Here is a 19,577-nt window from a genome sequence, read left to right on the forward strand (position 1 = left end):
AATACGTATGTAAACACGATGAGCTGACGGACAATATGGCGGCACCAGTCGGGGGGGCGGAGTTGTGACGTCACGTGATTGGGGTCTGTTGTCTCACTTTTCATGCCTTTTAACAAGGTGTCTCTTGCTGCAGGCAACATTTCTTTGATCATTTCTGCATCACAAAATGCTTTCTTGTGCTTACCCATGATCCAGGCTACAGAACAGCAAAACAGTGGCCAGCTCCTGCCGCAAATAAGTTGCCACTGCTTGCCCCTTAAGAATGAGGGCGTGTGCATGCACGATGGCTACCTTCCAATCGGCACATTGTTATCATGGGAATGACAGCCCAGAATGAATCTAGTCGCGTGGGCACTAGATGGTTGGTTTCTTCTGCATACTCATGATCCAGGGAACTGTTTTGCTGTCCCTTCATGCATGAGGTCAGTTTTTTTTTTTTTTTTTTTTCGTGCGAAGTCTTGTATGACTTTTTCAGCTTTTTTTAGTTTAGCTGTTCGGCGCGCCAATTTTGGGGGCGTTTTTTATTGAAATTGCCGTGGCTCTTCTCAAAATAGCATTTCTTATTTTCCATTTTTATCCGAGCAACAGTTCTTTCACATAAAGGACACATTGGCTCAAAGATGGCAAGATACACATATATTTGTCATCTCATACGCGCATGCAGATACTCTCTTGCTCTCTCGTCCAGTCTTACCTCACGGCCTGCTAGCTAGATAGAATGTCTATAAAGTATATCATTTGTTTTCTTGTGTCTTGCAGGTTTCAGAAAATATTTTGGTGCTGAGGGGCAGGAGCCAGAATATCTTGGCATCAAAGAGAATGTTGAGATCCCCCAAATCAAAGAGAAGGAGCCGGAGCCCTGTCAACAGAAGGAGGGAGAGGAGCAACTTCCTGTCAAAAAGGAGGAAGAGCTGCCATACATTAAAGAGGAAGAAGGTATCATCAAGTCGACTGGTGAGGCCAGAGGAGGGACAGAGCCTCTAAGTGGCAGCAGCAGCTCAACAGAAGGATTGCAAGCAGACAGTTTCATCGCTCCACTATCACATAGCGAAGACAACTCTGACAGTGATGATGAGAGTCATAAGAAAGCTAGCAGTGACAAACTCAGCAAATGCTCTCATTGTGGCAAAACATTTGCTAACAGGTATTCTTGTCGTAGGCATATGAGGAGCCACACTGGTGAGAAACCTTTTTCCTGCTCAGTTTGTAGCCTAAGATTTAGACGCAAGGGGCAGTTAAAAACACACACAAGTACCCATAAAGGTGAAAAACCTTTTGTCTGCTCAGTTTGTAGTCATAGATTTAGTAATGAGCGAACCTTAGAAACACACACAAGAACCCACACTGGTGAAAATCTTTTTGTATGCTTAGTTTGCGGTCAAAGAGTCGGTCACAAGAGTACCTTAGAAATACACACAAGAACCCACACTGGAGAAAAACCTTTTCCCTGCTCAGTTTGTGGTCAAAAATTCAGTCTCAAAAGCACCTTGAAAATGCACACAAGGACCCACACTGGCGAAAAACCTTTTTCGTGCTCAGTTTGTGGCCAAAGATTCAGTCGCAAGAGCACCTTAAAAATGCACACAAGAATCCACACTGGCGAAAAACCTTTTCCTTGCTCAGTTTGTGACCTAAGATTCAGTCACAAGAGCAATGTAAAATCACACTCAAGAACCCACACAGGTGAAAAACCTTTCGTCTGCTCAGTGTGTGGTAATAGGTTCAGTCTCAAGAGCAACTTAAAATCACACACAAGAACCCACCACAGGGAACCTTTTTGAGCATAGCCCAACAACATATGGTCACAGCGGGTTGAGAAGACTTACATTTTTTTCTTTCAATCCAAAAACTCAATTGTCAAAATTTCGTCCGTCATCGTGAACCATCATGGTAACGGTAAATATTACGGTTTACCGCCCAGCTCTACTATGACGTTAAATTCATACGGTTAATACAAGAAAAAAAATCTCCTCTCACGAGAGAACAAACAGTCGTACTGTTGGCTTCGAGGAAAATGGTATTATTACTTTGTGGTAATGGAGCTGAATAAGCCGCTATGCCCTTTATGTACATGTACCTTGGCTGGGAGCTACGATGATGCATGAGTCTAAATTCTTTTGTTGATTATAATTTAATGTAAATTGGCTTAAAGATTAAGGATTTTCTTATTTTGGAAACACATTCTAAAACACAGCCTCATGAGATGTTTTCGTTATTGTTGATTTAACAAAGGTGGCGACACGCTCCATGAAGTATGTATCTGCTTATTCAGCTACATTACTCCAACAGTAATATGACCTTTTTTCTAACAGTAACTGTTTAACATTTTTTCTTCTACATAGTAACAGTAACGTAGTCCTTTTGTTTCATTTTTCTTTATTTGGCCCTCATACTCCGTCGTATAAATTGGACACTGATAATTAAAATTGTTTGTGCTTAAACATACAAGCCCCTGCCCATGAAAATCTCTCGACTCTTATTCAAACTTTAAAGAGCTAGTATATGGAGTTGAAACCATGCCAAAACTTGGTTTGCAAATGAAAAGCGTTATTCAAAGAAAGTTTTGATTTGCTTACAGATCCATTTTGGTTTGCGTGAAGATCGAAGTGCATTCTCTTGCAGATTGAACTCCTTTCTCTTGCAGATGAGAGCGCTTTCTCTTTAGTACGGAAACTTGTTTATAAACTGGGGACTACCTGTACACACAATTAAGGCTCTGCAATTAATCAATTCCTCTAAAGTGGTGTGTGTGTGTCTGCTGCTGACTTTACAAACTCAAAACCATTTTGCTAGTCACGTTGGACTATTTCAAACACTACTGTACCACTTATTTCTTTACAGTTGCAGTGTACTAGCTTGCCAATTTTGATGTCACAATGGCCAGCTGTTTTAGATGATATGCCTTGTGTAATGGCAAAATGTTAATGGTAGCTGCAAAGTAGAGAGTGTGACTGGCGTGATTAAAGAAATGGTTGCTGAGAAGAATATCATCTGTTCATGTGGCCTGTTCACAAAGAAGACGACCTCAATAAAGGATCAGAGTACAAATTCATATGGATGAATTTGCCAATTTGGTTATCTGTGTGTGCTGCTGTTGCCGTGAGTCTGGAGTGTGACTGTTCTGTTTGTGTATGGGTTCTCACTCAGTTTGGACTACTCGACAGAATAAACTCCACGGACGCACTCCTTTGTCTCACACACGTCTTTTACTATTGCTTGCCAAGTCATAGGTAACAAGAGCATGAACGCAAGCATTATTCATAAGGTTCATAGCGGCACCTTGAGGCATTCTCGCAGTACAAGACAAAAACAACATATTTCCTCCCTTCTTAATATGGTTCCTCTGAACAAGATTTTAAAGATTATTTTTTTCTTATAAACACAGAAAACAAACATATCCTAACTTGAAGTTGGGAGTAGATTGTCCCAAAACCCCTGAGCCTGTACAAGGGATTATTTTGCCCTTTTTCTTGAGACAAGGGTGTTATGTCGCTCCTTTTTATGTCTTAATGTAAACACTTTTACATTGACACCGAGCTACGCAGACACTGTTGGCTGGTTCACACTTCATTTATTATCTCTCTTTGTTTCCTACTTCCCATACTCAACATGTAGAACATAGACAACTGATACCATCTTGTGGTAAAATCGTGAATAACAGGTACATACATAACTTTTCCTTCCCACCAAGATACATTGTCAATAACATTAACATTTTTTTATTTTTATTTTTTTAACAGTTGTACTCATACAAATTGCAATCAACTTAGTACCAACTTTTTAACTAAACGTTTACTCATCACAATAACAAGCAGGTGGTTTTGTAATCCTCACAGGATAGCGTCTTTCTGTCTCTACTACTTTGGTTGGTTCCTTCGGTGGTGTTTTAGGTGGATCTGTGATCTTGGGAACTTCATCAGCATCATCTTGATGGTGAGATGAGTTAGTGGTAGCTGTGATTGAACTATCACTCACTGAAGAACTTACAGGAATGTTCACTGTAGTCTGTGATGGTACTGATGTGGAACGAGTCAGCATCTGGTCCACATGGCGTTTCCAGGTTCCATGAGGTTCCACATTTACTTTGTACGACAATGGTCCCGTTTTTTCCATCACCACACTTTGTGTCAGCTTCTCTTCCCCCTTCCTATAAACGCACAAGGACTGGCTCTCCAACATCAAACTGCCTGTCCTTTGAGTGTTGTAGACGTCGCTGCTGTTGGTCATCCTGTGATAGGTGCACTGCTTGATCAACATCAGGTTTCAGACAGTCCAAACGAGAACGCAATTTCCGTCCAACGAACAACAGCAGGTGCTTCTTTCGTTGTTGCATGGGGGGTGTTTCTATATGTCAGCAGAAATGCATCAAGCCGCTGTTGTACAGGCTTGGTTCCTCTGGAAGACTTTAAAGCCTGCTTGAACGTCTGCACGAAACGCTCCACCAAACCATTACTGGCATGATGGTATGGTGCTGAACGGATATGTTTGACACCATTTGACTTAAAAAATGTGCTAAATTAAAGGATCACTCCTGATCCTTTAATATCAATATTTGGAGTTTTACCGGAGGGTCTGTGGCTGCCTACTTGGGGGTGTAGGGTTATTGCTTTTACCACCCTTTTGGCGCGACGTTTGGTTCTTTTGAGGTGGAAGGAGGCTGCCCTACCCACAACATCGCATTGGATAAGGGATGTGCTGATGAACCTTAGGCTCGAGAAAATCAGATATATTCTTCGCGGTTCTGAAAAGAAATTTTATAGTACATGGGGACTAAGCCTGAACGATATATCGTTTAAACATCGCCATCGCGATGTGCGTGTGCGCAATAGTCCCATCGCAAGCACGTGCGATAGTTTTTTTTTTTTATCCACATACGCCTCACTTTCTGGTCTGCGCACAGGCTCCTACCCTCCCTCTCCCAGCCTTTTGATCCTCTCAGTCACTGCGGCACAACAATGGCTTTGATCTGGCCAAAGAAGCAGACTTCACACGGGCATCTGTCAATCATCGTTTAACTTGTTAAACAGTTGAAAGGAAGCCGCGCTGGAATGAATGTGTGTACTGTGGGGACGTTGGAGACATTTAAATGCCAGAAGTGATCATGAGTTTGAAATGTCTACATGTCACTTCAACGGTCACAGCTAAAGTAGATAAACAGAAGCATTTAATAAAGCCAAGCATTTATCTGCTACAGTACTTTATTCTTGTTCAAAAATGATTTGGTTGGACAGTTATGTTTAAAACTTATCATAATTATGAAATTTGAAGTGCTTAAAAACCATATATTTATATACATTTTTAAAATCACTTTGGGGGGGGGGGGGACATGTCTTATACACGGTGACCCCAAAAAAAAGTTCACACTGCCATAATACAACTTAAATGCCATGCTTATTCAGCTTAGAATTAGAATTTCATCACAAATTATACATTATTGTAAAGAACATGTACAGTACACTCTATTTTTCAATGTGTCCTCCCTTAAATGTCACAACAGCCTCCAGGCACCTGCGGAACGCTTGACAGGTCTTCTTTATGTAGGATGCTGTCATCTTTTCCCAAGATCTAACAATGGACGTCTCCAAGGCTGCCACAGAAGTTTGTGGCTTCTTACAGGCACTGTCCTCCACAGTTGCCCATATGCTATAATCCAGGGGATTGAGATCTGGACTCTGGGGTGGCCACATATCACCTTGTCAATCAACTTTTTGGTCCGCACAGATCGGCACTTCCAGACCCAGGTTTTCGTGAGGCTGTTCCAGTATCTTTCAGCTTCTTTTTAACTTTGTAGACTGCACATCTGGATATTCTCAGATTTGCTGCAATCTCAGTAGGTGTCAGACCGGCACGCAGCAATTCAGGTACAGCTAAAGTTTTCTTCATTTTCAGCAGAAGCACAGGAATTGTAGAGATGAGAGATTACCAGCTGCATTGAGTGACCTTAATGAATCGCTTAAGCATGACAACCTATTTAGATATGTTTCAATGGCTTTTAAACAAGCAGTCAACTGAGTGTAAACTTTTTTTTGGGTCAACCTGTATGTATCTCTTTCCAATGCTAAATCTGAATAAATACATTGGGCACAAAAAACACACACACAAAAAAAAAAATTTAAAATGGGGGGTGGGCTACTTCGCGTTTTTTCACTTATCGCGGCGGGTTCTGGTCCCCATTAACCGCGAAAAACAAGGGATGACTGTACACTGTGGTGATCTAAAGTCTTTCCAAACAGCTATTTAAGTCATCTTGTGAAAATATCTTGAAAAAAATACATATAAATTTTTTTTAATATCGCAATATAATATCGCAATATATCGCAAACCCAAAAAAAATCGCAGCAATAGTTTTTCCCAATATCGTTCAGGCCTAATGGGGACCTTTTCTTTCATTCTTTGACAACACCGCTACACAAGTGCAGGAATGACATATGCACTGTTATATTGCTCATTTAGCCATGGGGGATGGGCAACGGTACGGTCGCTGTCCATGCTGCTCCTATTTGGTGGAACATTTGAATGTATTGCACTGTATTTTTATTCTGTAACAATTTTGTATTGGAAGTGATGGCACGGAAGAACATTCTATGACTCTCTGGACATTTACGATTAGACTTAGACTTCATGGTTGGTTGTGTTGGATAACTTAGAGTGAAACATTTTTTTTTTTTTTTTTTGGGGGGGGGGTGTTCTGTATTTTTGTAAAACCAATAAAAAGAAATTTAAAAAAAAAAAAAGAAAAAAAAATGTGCTAAATTCTTCCGAACAGAATTGCGTTCCATTGTCACTAACAAGAATATGTGGAATACCATAGCGACTAAAAAGTCCTCTTAGCACTTGTATAGTCTTACTGGATGTGATACTTTCCATGATGTGTACCTCAGGCCATTTTGAATGTGCATCAACAACAACAAGATACATATGTCCTTCAAATGGACCTGCAAAGTCCACATGTATCCTTTCCCAAGGACTTGACGGCCACATCCAGGGGTGTAACGGCGCCAATGCAGGGTCTTTTTGCACACGCTGGCATGTGTGGCACGATTTCACTTGATGTTCAATTTGAGAGTCAATGCCAGGCCACCACACATAGCTGCGAGCTAGACTTTCATCCTCACAACACCTGGATGTGCTGCATGTAGCTCTTCCAGGACATGGGGACGCAATTTTGGTGGTACAATAACTCTCACACCCCACATTAGACATCCTTGTTGAATTGTAAGTTCATGTCGGCGCAAGATATAAGGAGACAGCTCTTCGTCTGCATCCTTAGCGGCAGGAAAATGACCAGTTGCCACCATTTCCATGACTCTGGACAAAGTGGAATCAGTCATGGTGCTATGCTTGACCTTGCTGTTACTGAAAGGTAGAGTATCCAGTTGAGATGCATAGAAACACTTCCACTGCGCCTGCTTTCTCAATAGTGGCATGAGGAAGCGGGAGTCTTGACAGTCCATCAGCATTAGCATGTAATTCACCTTTCCTGTACTGAATGGTGTAATTATGTGCTGACAGGAGGAGTGCCCAACGCTGCATTCTCACCGCCACCATTGATGGTGTGCTTTTCACTGGACTCAAGATGGTTGTTAACGGGCGATGATCAGTGAGCAGCGTGAACTTGTTCCCATAAAGGTACTGATGGAACTTGCATACTCTAAACACAATTGCTAACGCCTCCCTCTCAATTTGAGCATAATTTCTTTCTGCTTTACTCAGAGTTCGTGATGCATAGGTGATGGGCTTTTCATCACCGTTAGGCATCACGTGGGACAGCACAGCTCTGACCCCATATGGTGAAGCATCACAAGCTAAACGGAGGGGTAGCTCAGGATTGTAGTGTGTCAATACCTCCTGAGATACAAGGAGCTTTTTAGCTTTCTGGAAAGCTGCCTCGCAGTTAGATGTCCACTGCCATTTCTTCTCTTTATTTAGCAGCTGGTTCAGTGGTTGTAGAACAGTAGCGAGATGCGGAATGAAACAACCGTAATAATTCAGCATCCCTAAAAAGGAACGTAGTTGACTGATATCACTTGGTGCTTCCACAATGGCTCGTACCTTCTCAGGTGATTTGTGGAGCCCAGCGGCGTCGATGATATGACCCAAATATTCCACCGACTTCTGGAAAAACAAGCACTTCTCTTTCTTGAGATGCAAGCCATATTCCTCTAGCCTGCCCAACACTGCATCCAGGGTTTTGAAGTGAGTCTGTTTGTCAGGACCACTGATTAGGATGTCATCCAAATAACAATGTGTAAATGACAGTCCAAGAAGTACATGGTCCATAGCCTTCTGAAATAAGGCAGGAGCTGATGTTACTCCAAAAGGTAACCTGTTGAACTGAAATAGTCCTTTTTGTGTTGATATTGTCAGCAATTTCTTTGAGTTCTCTTCAACTTCCATTTGGAGATAGGCATTTGATAAATCCAGCTTGCTGAAGTGTTGACCTCCTGCTAGAGATGCAAACAGATCTTAGATGCGTGGAATTGGGTACTTATCCACACATAGTGCCGGGTTGAGGGTGACTTTGAAATCCCCGCACAATCTCACTGTATCATCCCTTTTTATGACAGTGACTGGGCTACGCCCGTAGTGCCTATGTGCCACCGGTGAGATGACCTCTAATTCCGTCAGACGTTTCAACGCCAGCCCCACACGTGGTCGACGTTACGTGGCGGGCAAAACTTGGGCACACTGTCTGGTTTGAGGGTCAACTTGGCCTTAACACCTTTCATGGTGCCCAGCCTAGTTGAGAAAACAGCTGAGTGTCTTTCTAACACAGTCTCTAAACTGTCATCTTGTCGTTGCTCAATAGCATGTACAGTCTTTAAATCTTTCCAGTACAGTTTAATGACGTTCAGCCATTCCCTACAAAGCAAGGGGGGGGCATTGACTTTTACCACGTACAAGGGCAAAACAGCACGTTGTTTGTTTAACTCCACTTGCACTTTAATGACCCCTTCTGGTGCCAGCGGCGCACCTGTGTATGTTCTTAACATAATATCTGTGCGTTGTAATGCACTTTGACTCCACTCTCTTTTATATTGCTCCCATGGAAGCAATGACACGGCAGCCCCTGTGTCAAATTCCATCTCCATTTTCTTTCCATTTACAACAGGTATTACAGATATGCGTGAATATCTCCTTTTAAGACAAAGAATATAATCCCAAATCACTATCTGTATCTGATCTATTTTCACTTTCATCTTCATTTGCGTCAACGCGGTGAATCTTCTTTTTCTCTTTAACATAGCGTTTATTTGCCTGTTTAGGTTTTCCATCATTGTGCTTATTTTATCTGACTTGGCTGTTTTTAACTTTACTTCTGCACATTTGTTTTGTGTGGCCTCTTTTCCTGCACTGGTAACAATCCTGGTCTTTGTACCAACAGTCATCATCAGTATGATTGCTCTTTCCACAGCGACGACAATCGTTGCTTCTTTGCGCTAGTACCGCATTTACCTTGAGTGAGTTGCTTAATTGTTGCACATCCCGCGCTGCAGTCTCTGCTGATACAGCACAATCCACTGCTTTTTGAAATGTGAGGTCTTTCTCTGTCAAAAGACGCTTTTGGACGGTTTCATATTTCAATCCACACACGAATCTGTCTCGTAGTGCATCCTCCAAATAGCCACCGAAATCACAATACTCTGAAAGTCTTTTTAGCACTGCGACATACTGTGCCACGGATTCTCCTTCCCCCTGATTTCTCTTGTGAAACCGAAAAATTTTAGGTATAACTAGTGGTTTTGGGGCGAAGTGGGATTGTAGTGCAGCAACAATATCCCCATAGTTCATCGTACCAGGTTTTGTGGGAGCCACCAAACTGCGCAGTAATCCATACGTTTTGGGACCCATCACGCTGAACAGCACAGACACCTTCTTTGCGTCCTTTATGTCATTGGCCAAAACGTAATGTTCAAAACGCTCAATATACGTCAGCCATTGTTCACCAGCCTCCTCAAAAGGATCCATATGACCGATTATTCCAGCCATAATGTGTCTGCCATGTTAGGGAATGCTGGGCAGGCAGGTGTGTGTGGACCCAAACGCAGGAAACAAAATGCAAGGCAGGAGGCAGAAGGCAATGAACTCAAAAAACGTTTTAATTATAACTAACAAAAACACAAAGTACAAACAAAACCACTGGGGATCTAAGGGCAAGATTAAAACAAAACTTACTTAAATCAGAGGGACTGGTACACGAGGGCTTGGAACGGACTTGAAGTTTGGCAGAGACGGACATAGACATAGACAATGACGCAGCAAGGAGTGAACAGAAAATGGGAGCATATATACACACAAGCAGACAAGGGATAACGAGACAAGGAACAGCTGGGTAACACAGGTGGATGCAGATTGCAGAATACACTGGGAAAACACACACAGGTGAGAGCAATGGGTAATCACAGGACAAGTCACACAAGGAGAAACCAAACACAAAACCTAACAGTACCCCCCCCTCAAGGGACGGATCCCAGACGTCCCGAGGAAACAAAAAGTCAGAAGGTTGCTCGGAGGAGGGAGCAACACCAGCCCGTCACGGCCAGTCAGGCGGGCGTCCAGGACGCCAGACGTGGGCCGATCGCACGGGTCGATCGGGAGGGCGCCCGGGGCGCCAGACATTGGGCGACCGCACAGGCAGATCAGGCGGGCGTCCCCGACGAGGTAGTGCTCGGTTGTCCATACCGCCACGTTTTGGCAGGAAACGGGGAGCAGCATCATCGGGGCGAGGGTCAGGAACAGAGTCGGAGTCGTCGTGCGGCCCAGGAACGGAGTCGGAGTCGTCGTGCGGCCCAGGAACGGAGTCGGAGTCGTCGTGCGGCCCAGGAACGGAGTCGGAGTCGTCGTGCGGACCAGGAACGGAGTCGGAGTCCTCGTGCGGACCAGGAACGGAGTCGGAGTCGTCGTGCGGACCAGGAACAGAGTCGGAGTCGTCGTGCGGACCAGGAACAGAGTCGGAGTCGTCGTGCGGACCAGGAACAGAGTCGGAGTCGTCGTGCGGACCAGGAACAGAGTCGGAGTCGTCGTGCGGACCAGGAACAGAGTCGGAGTCGTCGTGCGGACCAGGAACAGAGTCGGAGTCGGAGTCGTCGTGCGGACCAGGAACAGAGTCGGAGTCGGAGTCGTCGTGCGGACCAGGAACAGAGTCGGAGTCGGAGTCGTCGTGCGGACCAGGAACAGAGTCTGCTGGCGGGACAGCAGCGGTGTCGTCTGCTGGCGGGACAGCAGCGGTGTCGTCTGCTGGCGGGACAGCAGCGGTGTCGTCTGCTGGCGGGACAGCAGCGGTGTCGTCTGCTGGCGGGACAGCAGCGGTGTCGTCTGCTGGCGGGACAGCAGCGGTGTCGTCTGCTGGCGGGACAGCAGCGGTGTCGTCTGCTGGCGGGACAGCAGCGGTGTCGTCTGCTGGCGGGACAGCAGCGGTGTCGTCTGCTGGCGGGACAGCAGCGGTGTCGTCTGCTGGCGGGACAGCAGCGGTGTCGTCTGCTGGCGGGACAGCAGCGGAGTCGCAGGAGACTGCTGGCGGGACAGCAGCGGAGTCGCAGGAGACTGCTGGCGGGACAGCAGCGGAGTCGCAGGAGACTGCTGGCGGGACAGCAGCGGAGTCGCAGGAGACTGCTGGCGGGACAGCAGCGGAGTCGCAGGAGACTGCTGGCGGAGCAGCAGCGGAGTCGCAGGAGACTGCTGGCGGAGCAGCAGCGGAGTCGCAGGAGACTGCTGGCGGAGCAGCAGCGGAGTCGCAGGAGGCTGCTGGCGGAGCAGCAGCGGAGTCGCAGGAGGCTGCTGGCGGAGCAGCAGCGGAGTCGCAGGAGGCTGCTGGCGGAGCAGCAGCGGAGTCGCAGGAGGCTGCTGGCGGAACAGCAGCGGAGTCGCAGGAGGCTGCTGGCGGAACAGCAGCGGCGTCGCAGGAGGCTGCTGGCGGAACAGCAGCGGCGTCGCAGGAGGCTGCTGGCGGAACAGCAGCGGCGTCGCAGGAGGCTGCTGGCGGAACAGCAGCGGCGTCGCAGGAGGCTGCTGGCGGAACAGCAGCGGCGTCGCAGGAGGCTGCTGGCGGAACAGCAGCGGCGTCGCAGGAGGCTGCTGGCGGAACAGCAGCGGCGTCGCAGGAGGCTGCTGGCGGAACAGCAGCGGCGTCGCAGGAGGCTGCTGGCGGAACAGCAGCGGCGTCGCAGGAGGCTGCTGGCGGAACAGCAGCGGAGTCGCAGGAGACTGCTGGCGGAACAGCAGCGGAGTCGCAGGAGACTGCTGGCGGAACAGCAGCGGAGTCGCAGGAGACTGCTGGCGGAACAGCAGCGGAGTCGCAGGAGACTGCTGGCGGGAGAACAAGACTGCGGGGAGTCGGCGCGGGAGCCACTTGACTGCGGGGAGTCGGCGCGGGAGCCACTTGACTGCGGGGAGTCGGCGCGGGAGCCACTTGACTGCGGGGAGTCGGCGCGGGAGCCACTTGACTGCGGGGATTCGGCGCGGGAGCCACTTGACTGCGGGGAGTCGGCGCGGGAGCCACTTGACTGCGGGGAGTCGGCGCGGGAGCCACTTGACTGCGGGGAGTCGGCGCGGGAGCCACTTGACTGCGGGGAGTCGGCGCGGGAGCCACTTGACTGCGGGGAGTCGGCGCGGAAGCTTCGGGAACCCACGACGTCAGCACTGCCGCGCGCCGTCGGCGTTGACGGCCACGCCGAGGCTTTTGCTGAGTGCCTTCAGGTGGCAGGGGCGGCAGAATAGCCCCATTAGGCCGCAGTGAGCCTGGGCGTCCCCGCAGACCACCCCGGGGGGGTCCCCGATAGATGGCCCAACGGGATCCCAGGTAGGAGTCTTTGGCCAAGATTTCAGAACGGGACACCAAGTGCGACGGGTGGAAAGAAAAATTACCAGGGGAAACAGAGGGCGTGAAATCAAAATCCAGGTCGGAGTCAGAATCAGAGTCCAAAAATATATGCCGAGGGAACACAAAATCGGGGGAACGGGCAGAAAGCCGTCGGCGAGCATGCCGGTGCCGGTTGTTTCCCGCTGGGTCCACTAGTGGCTGCGTCATTCTGTCAGGGAATGCTGGGCAGGCAGGTGTGTGTGGACCCAAACGCAGGAAACAAAATGCAAGGCAGGAGGCAGAAGGCAATGAACTCAAAAAACGTTTTAATTATAACTAACAAAAACACAAAGTACAAACAAAACCACTGGGGATCTAAGGGCAAGATTAAAACAAAACTTACTTAAATCAGAGGGACTGGTGCACGAGGGCTTGGAACGGACTTGAAGTTTGGCAGAGACGGACATAGACATAGACAATGACGCAGCAAGGAGTGAACAGAAAATGGGAGCATATATACACACAAGCAGACAAGGGATAACGAGACAAGGAACAGCTGGGTAACACAGGTGGATGCAGATTGCAGAATACACTGGGAAAACACACACAGGTGAGAGCAATGGGTAATCACAGGACAAGTCACACAAGGAGAAACCAAACACAAAACCTAACATGCCACCAGTCAATAATACTGTAAATCCACAGTCAAATGATCACTGGGGGAAAATCACTTTTTTTTTTTCTTCTTACTAGCTCATTAGCATAGCCACTCGCCAGACGTGGGTGAACTTTTGCGTCCAAAACTTGCATCCGACCAGCATCCTTCTTGCTGCCGCTGAGAAACACTTAGGACTCCACACCTCGTCGCCAATTTATGTTATGTCGCTCCTTTTTATGTCTAAATGTAAACACTTTTACATTGACACCGAGCTACGCAGACACTGTTGGCTGGTTAACACTTCTTCATTTATTATCTCTGTGTTTCCTACTTCCCATACTCAACATGTAGAACATAGACAACTGATACCATCTTGTGGTAAAATCGTGAATAACAGGTACATACATAACAAGGCCCTTTAACTACATTTGGAAAACAGTCTTTTTTTTTTTTTTTTTAACAGTCCGAATATAAACAATTTTAAAGAATACAACCCACCTCAAGGAGTATACAGGTATCTAACTGATGGTTTAACAACTCGCGTCAGATATCTCTTACCAGTCTATCGTGAAGGTGAGTTGGTTACCTCCGGCAGCACCTGAGTAGATGACACAATTACGGGATCACGAGATGTGCCCATTTCTGGTTCAACAGCTCGCTGTCCTGTTTTTTCGAAATTGGCAAATCTGTGACGCAGTCGATGAATTTTCCAATTTTCCGTGCTGTGCCAATATCTGGTCTGCATGTCGTCTCCATGGTTCTGTTCTACCAACATCAACTACGTATGATACTGGACCAGTCTCAGCAGACACGACACCCAGCATCCACTTCTCTCCTCTCTTGCTGTAGTCCTGTACCAGCACGTTGTCTCCTTCATGGAATGTCCTTGCTTTCGCGACGCTATCGCGGTGGGTACACTGTGCCAATTCTCCACCTCTGCTGCAACACACGGCCTCAGAAGATCAAGTCGTGTACGCAGTTGACGATGCAGAAAAAGCATTGCTGGTGATTCCTTTGTAGAAGCGTGTGGAGTGTTGCGGTACATTAGCAAAAAGGCATCCAGCCTGTGTTGGATTGGAAGTGTCCCTCTCGAGCGTTTCAGCGAGTGCTTGAAGGTTTGCACGAAGCGTTCTGCAAGTCCATTTGTTGCTGGGTGGAATGGTGCAGATCGGATGTGTTTCACTCCATTACTTTTCATAAATGTCTCAAACCCACTTGACGTGAATTGGGGACCATTGTCGCTCACTAGGACCTCTGGAAGTCCATATTGACTGAATAGACCTCGCAACACCTGAATTGTCTTCTCGGTAGTAGTGGAGCTCATATTATGCACTTCTGGGCATTTTGAGTGAGCATCCAAAAACCACCATGAACATGTGACCTAGAAAAGGACCGGCAAAATCAACATGGCTCCTTTGCCAAGGAGATCCTGGCCATATCCACGGATGGAGAGGTTATGGACTTGGTGAGTTCTGGGTAAGTCGACAAGACTGACACATTTTTGGAATTTGTTCAATTTGTGCATCAATTCCTGGCCACCAAATGTAGCTACGGTCAACTACTTTCATTCTTACGACACCTGGGTGACCCGTGTGTAGTTCTGAAAGTACATTTGGTCGAAGTTATGGAGGAATGCTGACACGAATACCCCACATGAGGCGTCCTTGTTGGAAAGTCAACTTATCCTTACGTTGGATGAACGGTTTAAAAGATGTGTCAATGTCCTTCACTTTGGAAAATTCCCGGTTGATACCATCTGCAGCACTTGGGCCATTATGGCATCCTTCTTAGATTCCGCTCGAGTGTCTTTACAGCTCACCGGTAAGGTCTCCATGTGCTTTATGTAGAAGCTTTCCACTGCATTGACTTTTTGCACTCTGGACGTGGGCAATTGCAGGCGTGACAATCCATCTGCATTGCAGCGCCGAGCTCCCGCACGATATTGGATAGTTTAATCATGAGCAGCTAGCAATAATGCCACCCTTTGCATTCTGGCAGCAGCCATGGATGATATTGCCTTGCTGGGGTTAAGGATAGTCGTCAGCGGTAGATGGTCCGTCAATAGCGTGAACTTTCGCCCATACAAATAATGGTGAAATCTTCGCACACCAAATATTATAGCCAGAGCTTCCTGCTTGATCTGGGCATAATTTTGTTCAGCCTTGTTTAGTGTCCTTGAGGCAAAAGCAATCGGTCGCTCCTTTCCATCTGACAAAAGATGTGAAAGAACACTGCCTACCCCTTACGGTGATGCGTCACAAGCAAGCCAAATCGGTAAGTCTGGATTGTAATGTGTTAGAACACTTTGTGATAGCATTTTTTCTTTGGCTTTTTAAAATGCTGTTGCACATTCAGGCGTCCATTCCCATTGTTTTCCTTTTCAGAGAAGAGCGTTAAGAGGAGCGAGAAATGGAGGATAGGTTCGAAAAGAACCTGCCATAATAGTTAATCATTCCAAGGAATGATCGAAGTTGGCTTACATTAGTTGGTGCAGGTGCATCCACTATCGCCTTGACTTTTCCTGGTGCCTTGTGTAGACCCTGGGCATCAATTATGTGACCCAAATATTCTAGTGAGTCCTTAAAGAATTCACATTTGTCTTTTTGGAGCTTCAGACCAAAATCTTTCACACGCCCCAACACTTCACTTAAATTTCCAAATGATGTGCCCTGTTCCGACCTGTGATCAATACTGTATATCATCAAGGTAACAGTGAACATCAGGAAGACTTTGTAGAACTTGGTCCATGGCCCTTCAGAAAATTGCTGGTGCTGATGTGATACCAAAAGCAAGCCTGTTATAACGAAACAGTCCTTTTGAAGTGGTTATGGTGAGATATTTTTGTGATTTTCCCCTCCACTGGCATTTGCAAATAAGCATGTGACAACTCCAGTTTGCTAAACTGCTGTCCCCCTGATAGTGATGCAAACAAGTCCTCAATTCGTGGAATCGGGTATTTTTCCACGCAGAGAACAGGATTAATCGTCACCTTGAAATCGTCACAGATCCTTACTCCGTCGTTTTTCTTGACAACGGGTACGATTGGTGTAGCCCAACCACTGCATTTCATAGGCGATATAATGTTCTGCTCACAAAGACGATCAATTTAAGCTTCAACTTTCTCTCTTAGAGCGTATGGCACAATCCGAGGTTGACAAAACCGTGGTTGTTGATCTGGTTTGATAACGATGGAGGCTTCAATGCCCTTCAGCAGACCCAGCTCTTTGTTGAAAACTTCCTTATGTCTGTTAAGGACATCCTCTAAAGCAGGGTTCACTAAATCCGGACCTCGGTGCCACTTTTCCTGTTGTGTTTTCCATGTCTCCCTACTCCAACACACCTGAATCAAAATAATCAGGATCATTATCAGGCTTCTGGAGAGGTTGCTGATGACATAATCATTTGATTCAGGTGTGTTAGGGGAAAGAGACGTGGAAAACACGACAGGAAAAGTGGCACCGAGGTCCGGATTTAGTGAACCCTGCTCTAAAGTCTCCTGTTGCATCATTTTTATCTCATGCCAATCCACTTTTAGCCTTCTTAGCCATTCTCTTCCAAAAAGTGGTGGTAATGCCCCTTTTACCACATACAGACGTAGGTGTACCTTCTGCTTATGCATTTTAACAGACACTTGGACCACACCCTCAGGTGGTATCGTCTCCCCTGTGTACGTCTTCAGGATGACGCTGGTCTTTTTCAAAGGCAAGTGACACAATTTCGCCTCATAAAGCTCTTTGGAAACTAGGGAAACTGCCGCCCCGATGTCCAGCTCCATATCGACATATTGACCCTCAATTTTTGGTCTAATATTGATGCGGGAACAATCTCCATTACATGTCACCATATTCAGTGTTAACTCAGAATCCGTGGAGCTTTCACCACTGCTTGGTGTTTCATTTCTTTCCATTTCTTTCAATTTTCGATTTATTGTATCGAGAGATTTTGAGTGAAAATCTCCTTCCATCAGCAAGGGCATTGAAGATGAGATGTGGCTGGGTCTTTCAGCATGAAACTGATCCCAAACACACAACCAGGGCAACAAAGGAGTGGCTTCGTAAGAAGCATTTCAAGGTCCTGGAGTTGCCTAGTCAGTCTCCAGATCTCAACCCCATAGAAAATCTGTGGAAGGAGTTGAAAGTCCGTGTTGCCCAACGACAGCCCCAAAACATCACTGCTCTAGAGGAGATGTGCATGGACGAATGGGCCAAAATACCACAACAGCGTGTGAAATGCTTGTTAAGAGTTACAGAAAACGTTTGGCCTCCGTTATTGCCAACAAAGAGTACATAACAAACTATTGAGATGAACTTTTGGTATTGACCAAATACTTATTTTCCACCATGATTTGCAAATATTCTTTAAAAATCAAACAATGTGATTCTTCTGGGTTTTTTTCCACATTCTGTCTCTCATGGTTGAGGTTTACCCATGTTGACAATTACAGGCCTCTCTAATTAGTGGTTGACTAAATACTTATTTGCCCAACTGTATATGAGGAGAAAGTTGAATCTACTTACGCCGAACTGATCCATTTCCTGGATGATAAGAGCCTCTTCCTGTTAATGAGGGACGCTGAAGACACATAGCTAACATCTCTCCAGAAAGGGGTCAATGAAACTGTCACAGACTATGTACTTAGGGCTGAAAGGGTCAGTAGAGCGCTAAGAAAGGAAGGCTGAAGAGACCCTCAGTGACTGACTTTTGATCACAACGATTCTGAAAGGACTGCCGGAGTCATTCAAACCGTTTAGTGTCTGTAACTCAGAGTGATGACGTCATGACAGTCACTGACTTCAAAACTAAGTTTTGAGAGTACTGAAAAGTTAGGCTTTAATTCAAATGATGATGGTGTGGTGAAAGTGACTGGCTCAAGTCCTGAAGGGGGGAAAGAGAGAACATCACTTGCTTCACTTAGAACCAGAATAGAATAGAAATTTATTGTTATTGTCCACAAGAATGTTGTCAACAACTAAATTTGATGTGGTACTCCAGTATAAAAATGTTTATTATTTTTTTTTTTTTTTAAATAGCATATATAATAGGAAAATAGATACTCTCGGGCAATAAGTGAGTAATTATAGCTTGCTTGAACTGAATACTGTATGTGCAACACAGGAATAGTGCGATACGGTTTTGAAGTTAGCAGCGTCATTTGTGCAAAACCAGAATAAGATGTGAATAAAAATGTCCATAAATAGAAAAGTTGATAGAGTCATGTGAAAGCTCACAGCTTAGTGCAGGTTACAAACACCATTTGAAGAGCATTTATGGAGAGTTCAGATTTTGTGCATATTTAGGGTAGTAATGGCCCTGAGAAAGAAGCTGCCTCTCAGCCTGTTAGTCCTTGTTTTATGGCACCTGTAGCATCTGCCGGAGGGTAGCAGGTCAAAGAGGTGGTGGCCGGGATTAGAAGGGTCCTTAACAATGTTATCAGCTCTTTTTTGGTAGCAAGAGGAGGCGATGTCCTCGAGGCTGGGCAGAGGGCAACCGATGATCTTCTTGGCTGTGTTGATGACTCTCTGTAAGAATCTCCTGTCTGCTGCTGTGCACCCAGCATACTGTGATGCAGTTTGTCAATATGCTCTCCACCACAGCTCTGTATAAAGACACCAGCAGCTTCTGTTCCAGGTGGTTCTTTTTGCTGGGTCTGTGCCTTTCTTTCTGAAGTCAAGTATGACTTCCTTGTTTTTTTGCGTATAGAAAGGTTGTTCTCCGAACACCACACTGCCAGTCTCTGAACCTCCTCTCTGTACGCCGCCCCCCCCAGAGATGAGGCCGACCAAGATGGTGTCGTTGGCGAACTTGAAGAGCATATTGCTCGTTTTTGCCCAAAGGAACAGTTCCAGAGATGGAAAGAGTTGTGCAGTTTTTTGTACAAATGCGACTCACATTGATACAATACGGAGACGAAGGCAAGATGGTGTCAAGCGAGCAACCGAGGACAAAGAACACGCTTTTTGCTTAAAGATTACTTATGGCCAGCTCAACAGATCCAGACAACGGGACCGACCTGATGGTGGATACAGGGGCAACCTCTCACATAATCACAGACATTGAGATTTAAGAACTTTGATGACACCTTCGAGTTGGAGAAACACATCTTGGAGCTGGCGGACGGGA

General features: G+C 46.1%; 1 protein-coding gene and 1 pseudogene across 1 annotated transcript in view; one reads left to right on the forward strand and one right to left on the reverse strand.

The window, feature by feature from the left end:
• The window catches only part of LOC130905833 (zinc finger protein 771-like), a 27,967-nt gene extending 22,676 nt beyond the window's left edge, over positions 1–5,291 (forward strand). Inside the window, exon 3 of the mRNA XM_057819556.1 lies at positions 760–5,291. Coding sequence (XP_057675539.1) covers positions 760–1,781 — 1,022 coding nt within the window. The 3' untranslated portion in view covers positions 1,782–5,291. The remainder of the gene's footprint in view (positions 1–759) is intronic.
• On the reverse strand, positions 3,793–8,729 carry LOC130905209 (uncharacterized protein K02A2.6-like; annotated as a pseudogene).
• Positions 8,730–19,577: the final 10,848 nt, after the last annotated feature.

Source organism: Corythoichthys intestinalis, chromosome 17 (assembly GCF_030265065.1).
Source record: "Corythoichthys intestinalis isolate RoL2023-P3 chromosome 17, ASM3026506v1, whole genome shotgun sequence".
In the NCBI taxonomy this organism is placed as follows: Eukaryota; Metazoa; Chordata; class Actinopteri; order Syngnathiformes; family Syngnathidae; genus Corythoichthys; species Corythoichthys intestinalis.